At 34.0% G+C, this 12,793-nt stretch overlaps 2 protein-coding genes and 1 pseudogene across 2 annotated transcripts; 1 reads left to right on the top strand and 2 right to left on the bottom strand.

Moving 5' to 3' along the window:
- Positions 1-204: 204 nt before the first annotated feature.
- LOC130502683 (uncharacterized) lies at positions 205-1,542 on the bottom strand. The gene is made up of 3 exons (XM_056997468.1): positions 1,531-1,542; positions 1,222-1,473; positions 205-309 (listed from the first exon to the last, which is right to left on the bottom strand). Exons 1-3 carry the CDS (start codon positions 1,540-1,542, stop codon positions 205-207), a joined length of 369 nt encoding a protein of 122 aa, XP_056853448.1.
- Positions 1,543-2,317: 775 nt separating this feature from the next.
- Positions 2,318-4,128, bottom strand: LOC130494719 (serine hydroxymethyltransferase 6-like). Its single transcript, XM_056997467.1, has 4 exons — positions 4,018-4,128; positions 3,006-3,915; positions 2,814-2,915; positions 2,318-2,741 (listed from the first exon to the last, which is right to left on the bottom strand). The coding sequence occupies exons 1-4, from the start codon at positions 4,126-4,128 to the stop codon at positions 2,518-2,520; spliced, it is 1,347 nt and encodes a 448-aa protein (XP_056853447.1). The 3' UTR covers positions 2,318-2,517.
- Positions 4,129-4,950: 822 nt separating this feature from the next.
- On the top strand, positions 4,951-7,427 carry LOC130502682 (probable beta-1,3-galactosyltransferase 5; annotated as a pseudogene).
- The last annotated feature ends 5,366 nt before the right edge of the window (positions 7,428-12,793 follow it).

Below are 12,793 nucleotides of genomic sequence, written 5' to 3'. Positions count from 1 at the left end.
TAGTTTTGAGTCCTTAGATTATTTAATTAATTTTTTATGTTAAGAAACAAAATTAAGGACAAATTTCAAAAAGATTGATTATTGGTAGGACTTTTAATTGTCTCTTAGTAAATTAAATGTTCAGTTCATGGCACAAACTTGTATGACAAGTAATAAAGAGATCTTAAGACAAATTTATATTGTGCTACTAAAAAATCAGTTTTCTCAGTTGTGCTCAATAATCTTTGGGCGTGTAAGAGGAACTCTTTCAAGTGCAGTACATGCTAGTTTCATCAGCGGCATTGTGAATGGTCTGATTCCTTCTGCTAGCTACACATTATCATTGCATTCATACCAAGTCAGTCGCAGCACAAACATTAAGTAGAATGACAAAAGAAAATGAGCAGAGAAAGACCAAGTCTAATGCTTTAACATCTCATGAACCAAACTCGCTTCCACTAATCCAACTTTCAACCTATTGGTCACATATAGAGCTCAAATCATAAAACCCAAAAGTAAATCAAACATAGATCCTAAAAAGAATAGATTACAAACAACAGCAGTTCTCAGCTTTACTTTTGTATAAACAATGAAGAGACCCATTATTGATCAAACCACCAGAGACTCCAAAATGGATCTGTTCTTTGTTTATTCAACTCTGGTTGGGTGTTCATTGACATAAACTAACTAAGAACAGCAAGATCTCAGGTTTAGGTTGAATAAACAATAAACAGATCCAGTTACAAGGATTCTACCTAACTCCTATCTAACCCATTATCGATTAGATACATAGCTTCGAGAAGTAAATTTATCAAGCAAAAGAGATCGAATTTGAAAATGAAAACAGAGGAAAACGAACAGAGAAGGCCAGGTCTAATGCTTTAAAATCTCAAGAACCAAGTTCACATCCACTAATCCAATTTTCAAACTATTAATCATATTATTACAGAACTCAGATCACAAAACCCTGAAACAGATCAAACATTAGAGACTTAAAAGAATTCTAGACTACAAGTAATTTCAGCTCAATTTTATATCAGACCCGTTTTTGATCAAACACTAAAAACTCTGGTTTGTTGTTCATTGACAGAAAGATCTCAGCTTTAGGTTGAAACAACAATGAACAGGTCCAATTGCAAGGATTCAAGCTAAATCCTAGCAAACCCATCACCGATTAACTCCATAGCACTAGACACATTGCTTACAGAAGCGAAAGAGATGGACTTTGAAAACGAACAAAACCTGATACTCCCAATCAGCTGCGATGGCCTTGGCGAGAGCCAAAGAAGGAAGCTTGAGAGGTCTCTTAGAAGGAGTTATGAGTGTTCTGTAATCGAGCATCACAGTCCATCCATTCCCATCGTCTGCATCTCTCGTCGTCACCTTCTTGTAAAACCTCTTCCCCACGATCGAGCCCGTCATGAAAGACGTCGGCATCGTCACCGAGTCCGAATCGCTGTTCCGTCGTGCGTTCGAGAGAGGAGATGATTCTGACTTCGGTCTCGACGTTTCGTTGAGGTGTTAAGAGAACAAAAATCCGACAAACAAAACCCAGAGACCCATCTTATGAGAGAGATAGATGGTATTAGAATCGACGATCAAGTAACAGAGGCAGAGTCGTGGAGTTGTCGAGGAGAAGATAAATCTAGAAGGAGGAGTGGAATCCGTCGAGGAGAGATCAATAGAGAAATTGAAACCAACTGATTTCATCAGTGGAAGAGAGAGAGAAATAGAGATGATACTTCTTGTTTGACACCTGTCCCATAAGGACGTTTCTTTTGTCCCTTAACTAAGGACGTCCTTCACATTAAAAGATATTTTTCTTTTTCTTTTAATCGTAAATGAGCTAAGATACATGGTTAAGGACAGCGATAATCTTGCTCTAATACAAGTAACAAAATATAGAAGTGAAAATAATAATATAATATTATAGATAAGGAGAGAAGTCACAATCAAAACCAAATAAGACTACAGAGAATCTACTAAATGCTTTTAGAGACTCACCAGAATTCCATGCTTTGCCTCCCAAGTAGGACACAGACTTTCTCAGCTGACTTACCAAATAAACACTACCAAATGCACAATGATAATAACAAGAACAAAAATTCATTACAAATAATCAAGTTCTGTGTTATTCCTTTTCTCACAGTTTCTTTATTCTTTTCAGAATGTAATGATTTTCCCCCTAGGTAAAAAGCAATGATTGAGGTCAGAAGCAAGTTCTTCTCTGGTTACTCAAATTATTTTGCCCCAACAAATTCACAATCCTGAAATTATATTTTATTCCCTTTTCTAAAAAAAAATTAAACTGCATTACAGCTAATTAATTCTCCAGAACTCGTTTTTTCTCTTCTATTATTACCACTTGAAAAGAACATAAAGGATACACTAATAACCAACACAACGAATAGAACTAATGTCTATGTACACAAGCCTTGAAGAATTACAATCATAGCAATACAGGGAAGTTTGCCTTTTTTTTTACCCCACATATGTTGAATGTAAATAGTTGATAACTATTAAAATCTTCAGGCTCATTCAAATCTCAAACGCAGGCATTGCAAACTGAGAAGCAAAAGCCTCGACTTGGTTCCGAAGCTCTGCAATGTCTTTACAGTGATACATGCTTTTGAGCGGCTCCTTGTGCAACTTCCCGTGCTCCCTTAGTGCACCACTTGCTATCTGAGCAGCTCTATACAGAAACTCAGCCATTGTCTCAAAATCTGGCTCTAGACAACCTCTTGAGGTCATAGCCGGACTCCCTGAGACAGATAAATATATACATGAAGCCAATGTCAAGAATTAGAGAGCAAGAAACTGATTTGCTTTTTTACCTATTCTCACTCCTCCTGGAGAAATAACACCATTTTCGCTGAAAATAGCAACTTTGTTGACCGTGATATGGCACATCTCGCATACTTTCTCATACACCTTTCCTGTAAATCATTTAAGTCCAAAGAACTTGAGTCGCCTTTGAACATACACACTAAGATCACATAGAGCAAGGTATTCTAGTAATCAAATACCTGTCAAGCCCAAAGGAGTCAGGTCCCAAAGAAGCAAATGATTATCAGTGCCACCTGTAACCAACTTGCACTTTCTGCTTATCAAAGCAGACGCTAAAGCCTTGGCGTTTTTCTTGACCTGTCTCATGTAAACTTTGTACTCTGGCGAAGCGGCCTGCTTGAGAGCAATAGCTAGAGCAGCTATATGGTTATTATGAGGTCCTCCTTGCAGCGAAGGGAAGACAGAAAAGTTTATCTTCTCTTCAAAATCATACTGGACATTACTCTCACAGTGATTAAGATTAATGCTCTGCTGCTTCTCACCCTTCAAGCCTCTCCTGTAGAATATGATACCTCCCCTAGGTCCACGGAGAGACTTGTGCGTTGTCGAGGTAACAACATCGCAATACTCAAACGGGTTTGGAGCTTCCTTGGCAGCCACGAGACCGCTGATCTGCGCCATGTCAAACATTAAAATAGCTCCACATTTGTCTGCGATAAACCTAAACCTAGGAAACTCCCAGTCTCTCGGATACGAACTCCCTCCACAGATAAGTATCTTGGGACGATAGTCTAACGCCTTCTCCTCAAGCTTCTCGTAGTCAATGTACCCTGTACGAGGATCCACTTTATAAGGAAAGCTCTCGAAGAACACAGACGCGCCAGAGACTTTCTTCCCGCCAGGCGTGTAGTATCCATGACTCATGTGACCACCGGAAGGAGAATCCAACCCCATGATCCTCTCACCAGGGGAGAGAAGACCGGCTAAGACAGCGAAGTTCGCTGAATTCCACGAGTAAGGCTGCACGTTGACACCCCAGTGGTCGTGGTTTAGTCCGAAAGCTTGCAGCGCACGTTCTCGGCAGAGAGACTCGATCTGATCGATGTGCTGGTCGTGGTATTTTTTTTCTTTTCTAAGTTTCGCATGTTGCTACATTAGCCATCAATCAATCAATGATTAGCACAAATGATCTTAAATCTGCTTAAATGACACAATAACATTTGAAGGCTCTCAACCTTTTTTTTAAGTAACATACAACATCATCATCAGTATCTCGACTAAATTGGTTATGTATGGGCGATCAGTCTGAAAAGGAGGTTTTGGTGTTTTGTTACTGGAATGGTTGGAACCTGGATCAAGCATGGCCCTGCCAGACTGATAGTGTATGCTATGAAATGAATGATCAACTCCTAAAAAACCAGTGTCAAGCAAAAGGCTGAGTTTGCAAGTTTATTGCATGGCTTTATATAATTACTGGATCGTGGGAAGTTTCAAAGGAAAAGTTTTCATGTCTGTGAAGTTCAAAATCAACCATTTGGAATACGTAGACAAAATAATTTTTTGACATGTGCAAGTAAAACATTGGCTTAGGACCTTTAAATTTTTTTAGAAATAATTTATATAAATATAGATCTCGAAAATTATTTAGAATTTTTTCATTAAAATCTTTTTTGAAACTGTTTATAGTTTCTAAAATATCAACACAGACTCTGTATGTACCCGACCGTCACACCATGAACGTTTACCCTAATTTCGTTACGGAACTTAATACTAATGTTCATGAGCATTGTGCTGAATATTGACTTGCGTTAGACGCAAACGTGCGTACTGAATGTAACAACTTCAAAGTCAGGCGCAACTTTTAGAGAACTTTTATGGGATAATCATAATTACAAATAATTTTGTGGTAAATTTTGAATGATTTTAATCAATTTACAAACTAATTATATTCGAAAATTGATATTCCATATAAAGAAAAAAGTTTTAAATAACAGTGCATAATTCAACAAACCTTTAAGGTATTGACTTAATTCACTTTGTTTATTGGTGGTAAAAAATTCATTTCTTTGAACATTCAAATGTTTTATAACTTGAAGTAAATTACCTGACATTTTAGATACTTTGAATTAAACAGTCAAACTTGCATTAAATTAGGAATGTTACTTAAATTTTCCTGCCTTTCCGTTAAAATTATACCTCTCGAAGTTTTATTGTGGTCTCGTCTCGTTTCTTGTCCCATTCCCTTGTCTCTTCACACCAATGAAGACCAAAGTCTCGAGCAGACTATCACTGACATGGGTTTCGCTTCTCTGCATCTCCTGCTTTTTTGTCGGAGCAATGTTCACCTCCAGGTTTCTTGATTTCTGATTGAGTTTTTTGGAGTGTTTCATTAATTTTTACCATTGTAAAATCATGTTTTCTTGCTTTTAGATATTAGATTGTTAATCGGTTTTTTTCATTGTTTTTCTTGGCTGTATATTTCAGATTTCGTGGGTCGGATTCCGGTAGCCAGCTCATTCTAAAGCACCGGCGAGATCAGGAAGTTAACGTGGTTACCGAGGAATATGGTCATGGGAAAGTATTATTTCTACACTTTAGTCTCATTGACTGGATCTGAATCTATTCATTATATGAATTGTATCAAATGTTATTTTGTGTTTTCAAAAGCTTAATTTTTCTTTAAATTTTTGAATTTGGTCAAAATGCAGAAAAAATCACAAGAAAAGGATGTAATTCAAGAGGTTCTAAAAACCCACAAAGCAATAGAGTGAGTGTAATAATTTAAATTAATGATTATTTTTCGTAACCTTAGGCTTGCATGTTAAGGCATAGTGTTTGGATGACCGTATATCTTGTGACCACAGGTCATTGGATAAGTCAGTGTCTATGATTCAGAAGCAGCTATCTGTTAGACACGACCATCAACATATTGTGGGTGTCTCAACAACAAATACTTCAACAAAAGGAAACCAAATGAAGAAATTTTTCATGGTGATTGGTATCAACACTGCATTTAGCAGTAGACAACGTCGTGATTCTCTTAGAGAAACTTGGATGCCTCAGGGTTACGTTTTACGATGTCCCTCTTTCAAATCTCTTGTTCCTTTCATGCTTCATTATCTCTAATCTCAGTCATTTTTGTATGCATATAATCTATCACAGGAGAAAAGCTTGAGAAATTGGAGAAAGAGAAGGGTATTGTCGTCAAGTTCATGATCGGACACAGGTTAATACATGGAATAGTATAACGTTTTTATTAGAATGAGACTCTTACTTTGGTGTGTATACATAATTTGTTGGCAGTGCGACACCACATAGTATATTGGATAAGGAAATTGACTCAGAAGATGCTCAATACAAAGATTTCTTTAGGCTGGTGAGATAAAGATTCATTAGACAACTTGAATTCTTTTCCTAGGCTATTAATTTACAATTTTCCTGGACTCTTGCAGGATCATATGGAAGGATATTATAATCTGTCTGCAAAAACCAAAACCTTCTTTTCAAGTGCAGTTGCAACATGGGATGCTGAGTTCTACGTTAAGATTGATGATGATGTTCATGTTAATCTTGGTAACAAACTCTGTTTCTACCATGTTTTTTTTTGTTCTCTTCTTGAATTAAATTGTTGAATATCTTTCTTTGCCTTTGTTAGGTATGCTTGCTTCCACATTAGCTCTTCACCGTCACAAGCCGAGGGTCTACATTGGATGCATGAAATCAGGACAAGTTCTTACTAAGAAGTAATAATCCCTCTGTGTTTGTTATCTCTTTTTTTTAGATTAGGGTATCTAGGCCAAAACCCAACTAATTTCCAAGGAGTACTGATAACTAGCCCGGACCCATATTATCTAATGAGGCCTAAGACATTGTACCATCTAATTTTTCTTTCGAAATGTTATATTTCATCGATTTGGATCTTAAAGCAGTCTTCAAAACGTGCAGGACGGCCAAATATCGTGAGCCTGAGTTTTGGAAGTTTGGAGAGGAAGGGAACAACTATTTTCGACATGCTACAGGACAGATCTATGCCATCTCAAAGGATCTTGCGACATACATATCTAACAACCAGTAAGTAAATAACTATGTGCTCTTAAATTCTCCATAAAAGAAAAATATGTTTTATCAAGGGAAATGGTTATTATCCAAGCATATATAACATGTGATGTTTTACTTTCAAGGCCAATTTTGCACAAATATGCAAATGAAGATGTGACACTCGGTTCATGGTTCCTCGGTCTTGAGGTTGAGCATATAGATGATCGTAATTTCTGTTGTGGTACTCCTCCAGGTAAAAAAAGTACATGTTTTATAGTATGCTTCAGAAGTTAGTAAAGGGAGATTTGAGCTTTTTCTTATCTTGTTACTCTCTCTTTCCCAAAGTTTGTGAAATGAAGGCTGACGATGGAGAAGTGTGTGTGGCGTCATTCGACTGGAAGTGCAGTGGGGTATGCAAATCAGTCGATAGAATGTGGCTGGTTCATGCTGTGTGTGGAGAAGGTGACCGAGCTGTGTGGGATGCAAATTTGTAACTTTCAATAGATAAAAAAAAAAGAGACAAGAGGAGATAAACATTTTGTGTTGTAAAGAACCAAAAGGAATAAAAATTTGCTTACTGTAAAACAAGCTGAGCAAGACATTTTCATTCAGTATTTTCTTTTTGTTTGTGGAAAATAAAAAGAAAAAGAAATAATGAGACTTTTATAGATGATTCATGCGTGGTAAATTGCTTATTATGAAGTTCTGCCCATATGAAAAACCCATTCTTAATTGTGATAGTTTAATAAAAATGAAAATGTTAAAATTGTTAAAGATATCTCTTAGTCATTATTGATGACATGGATCCTAACTAACTATGACATGGCGTATCACATTTATTACACAAAACTCAATTAAAAAAATTCAAATATATGATATTAAAATATATAATTAGCACCATAAGATATTCAAATATATAAATATATTCAAATATATTCTCTTTGATGATAATTCTGGACCTTGGTTCGGAATATCCCAGGTTAAATAAAAAATATGATATAAATATATAATTATTCTTATAATAAAAGATTGAGTATAAATATTACCATAATTAAAATATAAATAAATAATTTACACCTGAGATGTAATTAATATTAGTTAAACCTATACTTTGAACAAGTTAATAAAAAAATAACTAATGTTATTTATTATTTTTAATATTTTATATATTTTTAATCTTTATAATGAAAACTTATCCAAATATGGTAAAATTATAAGAAAGTATTTCATTCTTAAATTTATATCTCATAATTAAAATTTTCTATATACTGTAAATAAAACAAGTGTTCTTTATTTTAAGATTTATAATGTTTTCAATTTTGCAAATAAAATTTTCTGCAAAATTATGTTCTTCTGGGCTCTGCCTACTATATACCGCAGAGACATGTTCAATATTGTAATACTTCATATACACTATGTCTTTACATGCCTCTTTACCTCTGCAATGTAACACATAAGCACTGTTTTGGAGACAAGACCACTGACTACCGGAGAAATTCCCTTCACCGCTCAATCTTGAATGGAGTTTAGGTTTGTTAAGATTAGAACAGTAGATCAGATTTTCGCCTATGGTTTTGAGCTATTATATACTTATGGGAGCTTTTGATTTTGGCGCCAGTTTTGACAAGAGCTTTAGAAAGTGATATTGGATCTAAAAAAATTAATTTATGTTTGAATAATTCAACTGAAAACATAAAGAATATATTTTAAAGTATTTTAAATGATTTAACGAGGATTCTAAGGAATACAACTAAATTCTTTTAAATTTCAGGAATTTGTTGAATTTTTTTATAAAATGCACAAAGAATGAAAGAATAATAAAACCATAATCATTTCAAAACCATATAGATAGAGAAAATAATTTTCAAAGTAGAATAAAAACTCTACTACAGCATAATAAAAAGCGAATTATTTTATATTAGTGTATAAAGACGTAGAGATAAGATTATATTTGGAATTTAAAAAGGTTTGTTCCTCCATTGTAATATGGATTACAAAAAATGTTACCTTTGTCTTTCGTCAAAACAATAGTATTATTTTCATACTGATAACAAACATTACATTTTCAAATTTGTCGTATCAATAACTTTGACGTCCATATCTAATATGAGATGCGATTGTGTTATTGAGTGAAGATTTAAAACAAAAATTTTGGTTTTTGTCAACAAATAGCTAAAGATTTAAAACAAAAACTTTAGTTTTTTTTTTTGGTTTTTTGTTTCCCGGGTATGTAAACCCAGTAAACAAGCTAAACTTCACATGCTTTTGGGTATTAACTAAGGCATGACTGGTTTAACCGTAGCAGTTGTGTTTGCGGTTGCGGGAATTTACGGGTGCAGGTGATTGTGGTTTCAAGCATTTTTTAGAGATTTGTACGACTGGTACAGCGGTTAATAATTATTGCGTTTGCGAGACTCTTATGACTAGTAAACTACCAAACGCAACATCTGTTAAATAATAAATTAACAATATTTACATTTTATATAATTATAAAAATTATAAAAATTATAAAAATATAATAAATATAAAATTTATATTTATAAAATCATATTATTACATTTTAAAAATTTATAGAAAATATTTTAGCTTGAAATTTTTATAATATAAATTAAAATATAATATGTATACATTTTACAATTTCTATTATTTCAATTTAAAAATTTTATTGGATATTTTTACTATTATTTTTATTTATTTTGTTTTAAAAAAAAAATTATCTTCCTGCAACCGCCTACAACCGCAAACGCTAGTTGGAACTAGCTTTTGATTTTAAGAGGTTCGGAGCGGTTTGAAGCGATTTGTAGCGTTTTCTATGATTGTTTCGAAACGCCAACAACTGCTGCAAACCGTAAAAACTGTGTTTGCGAGTGGTAGCAGGAAAACCAGTCATGCTTTAAGTATAAATATTTTTAGGTATGGCCGTATGGCCTTGAAATCAAAATTAAATTATATTCCTTCCATTTTTAGTATAAGTTGTTTTAGTGGAACTTTTTTATTCCAAATTATATGATTTTTCAGTTATTAATTTATTAATAATTAATGTTATTGACCAATGAAAGTATACATTCAATTTTATTATTAGTTGGACTATAGTTATATAAAATATTAATTGATGTTTTTGTTTAAAAAATATAAGAAATTAATTACTTTTTTAATATAGCGTTACGAAATTATATTTGGTTTCTTTAAGTTATAGGCAGGCTTTAAAAGTTTGGACTGGGCCGACTGTCAAAGCAGATTAAATTGTGAACTGAAAACATATCTTGGGTTGAGTAAATAACAAAATCGAAAGACAATTAGTTAGGTAAAAACTCATCAAATCGCCTAAAAACAAACTCATAAACCATTGCACCAACGAATCAATAAAATCAGATTTGTTTATAAAGTACTACTATAAATCATTTTGTTACTTTTTCACATATGTAATAATTTATTTAGAAAATCACTGGTACAAATAAAACTTTGGATCTTCTATATATTTGTATTTCTTTCAAAGATCTACTTATAGATAATATTAAATTATATTTAAGTTCTATTTGGTTTGTATTTAAATTTTATTTCATAACTAATTTTACGGAAAAGTTTAATAACTAAACTTAAACTATATTCTTAAAATTGAAAGATAAAAATAGACATTTAAATTTAAATTTAATTCTAGGTTTTATTCTATATTTCTATTCAATTCAATTGAATCAAGTTCAATCTAATCGGATTTAAAAATATTGTTTATAGGTTAAATTCGGTTTGATTAGTCTATAAATACAAACAACTAGCATAAACTCATCAGCCAGAAAATAGAGAAGCTTATGTTTTCAAAACCAGTATTTAATGTGTGATATTGAAAAGTTAATTTAACCAAGAACAGATTTTCATATAATTCATACATATTTATTAAATGACAAATATTTTCTTAAAGATTTTTTTTTCTTGCTTAAAAAATGGTTTCAAGAGAAAAAATCAAGCAATGTAAATAATCCATTTCAACGAGAATTAAACCCAAATAACGGAATATCTACTAAACACTCACTTATTACTAGACCAATAGCTCGTTGGTTATTAAGATTCTTTTAATTAGTTTTCTCCTTCATGATTTGATTATATCAGTTCAAGATTAGTATACCCCTCGGCCTCCCTCCCCTCCTTCCCAAAACACACACCAATATATTCCAATTTGCAAGAATCAGATCAAAGAACTATATGCACATTTACATGTATATAATTAGTGTCATGAGTCACGACGTTTTCTTGAGCAAGTGAAAGACAGCATCATTAGTATGATGCGTCCGCAATTCGTGCTTATTTTATGAATCTTTTTCTTATATTTTTTTCTCTACAAATCATTTTTCTTTCCCAATTAGTTGTACCAAACAAGAGAATAAAACTACAAGAATAATGAGAAAGGGAAAGCTAAGGGAAGATGTCCCCTTCATGGTGGAACATTATGTTGGAGTGTTAAATAAAATAATGGGCACGTTTGGTATTTTTTTTCAACTTCAGACAAGCATTGTCCCAAAGTTGAGACCATTCCCTAATATCCCATTCTCGTTGTCTTCATTTGGGCCTTCAATGTCAAAATCTTCCACCCCATGTGTCTGAATTCATCAAATTACACTCTTTTTGTTTTTCCAAAGGGAAAATCCGGTTCCCTTTCCTTTGTTTTTTCTTCGACTCCGGGACATAGATGGTCTCTTGTCGCCGGGTTTTGTCTCCAACATCGCATCTACAGTTCGATTGATGGTTGGCGTTCTGCCTCTGGGGCCGAGCCGTTTCTCTTGCGGTGGTGGTCGCCGGCTTTCGTTGGTCCGTTGGAAGTGTTCGCGCTGTGTTTGTTTCGATCTAGTGAGTGGTGGTCGGACTTGGAGGAGGTCTCGATTCAGTTAATTGATGCTCTCTGAAGCGCCGACGCTTGTGTGGGAGGAACCCGAATCCTATACTTTTAACATCTGTCGTTGAAAGTGGTTTTGGTGTTCGTGTGACGTTTCCCGGTGGAATCCGGAGGGTTTGTGATATGATTGTGACAGTGGCGACTTTCAATCGGAGACGAAGTCGGTGGATCGCCTTCTCCGGTGAAGAGATGACCAGTGGTCCCAGCGGTGATTCCAAATCGAATCCGACGGTGATGGCTTGATCTTCGACACGTGGCCCGGTTGGTGAGTGGTTTTCACCACGTGGAAGCGGTGTTCGGTGGATGGGCCATTAGTTGGGTTTGGGTTTGGAATTGTACTCGGTCTGGTGGGCCTCTTTTGTTTATGTTATTGCTTGGGTCTTGGACTTAGTTTATGGTTTAATATTATTAATATACGAGGGCAAAAAAAAAAAATATATATGTTTGCAACACTCAGTTGTTATATGGCAATGTTAAGGAAATCCACATGTCCGAGTCCCCGACAGTGTTCTGAACTACACAACCAATTTCTTTTTTGAAACACATTAAATAACAAGTTTAGTAGGTTTAAGACCCTGGTTTAGGATCTTTTTAACTGGAGTTATACAAAAAAAAAGCATGACCATAAATATGTTATTTTGTGAGTATTTAAAAGATTTGATAAATCTCCACTACTATTAATTATTCAACTTATATATACTGTTTTCTTTAGAACTGAATCGAAGAAATCCTTAGTAAAGAATGTAACTATTCATCGATCGAGAAAGGGGGGTAATGTTATTAATCATGTCCAAGGATTGACTTTTAACTAGTGTATTTTCCAATAACAAATCCTCAAAAAGTTCATATTCCGTTCATGATCGCTTCGATCTTCACGGCTCTAGATGTGTTATTGATGCCATGTTATCGACATGTTACACCAAACAAACTTATGTATTCGTTGATGTTATGTATTTAAGTTACCGAATAAGGATGTCTTCTTTGAGGTCATTTTCAATACTAAGGTAGCATAAGCTGCATAACCGATATCTAAAGGGTAATTTCTTATATTTTTTTACAACGATTAACCTTAATTAATACGATATATAAAGGATATCTTAGTTT

Source organism: Raphanus sativus, unplaced genomic scaffold (assembly GCF_000801105.2).
Source record: "Raphanus sativus cultivar WK10039 unplaced genomic scaffold, ASM80110v3 Scaffold0655, whole genome shotgun sequence".
NCBI classification, from domain to species: Eukaryota; Viridiplantae; Streptophyta; class Magnoliopsida; order Brassicales; family Brassicaceae; genus Raphanus; species Raphanus sativus.
This window is presented reverse-complemented; position numbering and strand designations above follow the sequence as displayed.

Bases quoted from the DNA above. Each gene is read 5' to 3' on its own strand.
- LOC130502683 (XM_056997468.1), bottom strand. The intron at 310-1,221 runs GTTTTGTTCGTT...GATAATGTGTAG, and splicing joins CAGCTGATTGGGAGTATCAG to CTAGCAGAAGGAATCAGACC.
- LOC130494719 (XM_056997467.1), bottom strand. From the start codon at position 4,128: ATGCTTGATCCAGGTTCCAACCATTCCAGTAACAAAACACCAAAACCT. The intron at 3,916-4,017 runs GTTACTTAAAAA...TGGCTAATGTAG, and splicing joins TACTGATGATGATGTTGTAT to CAACATGCGAAACTTAGAAA. The intron at 2,916-3,005 runs GTATTTGATTAC...AATGATTTACAG, and splicing joins GACTCCTTTGGGCTTGACAG to GAAAGGTGTATGAGAAAGTA.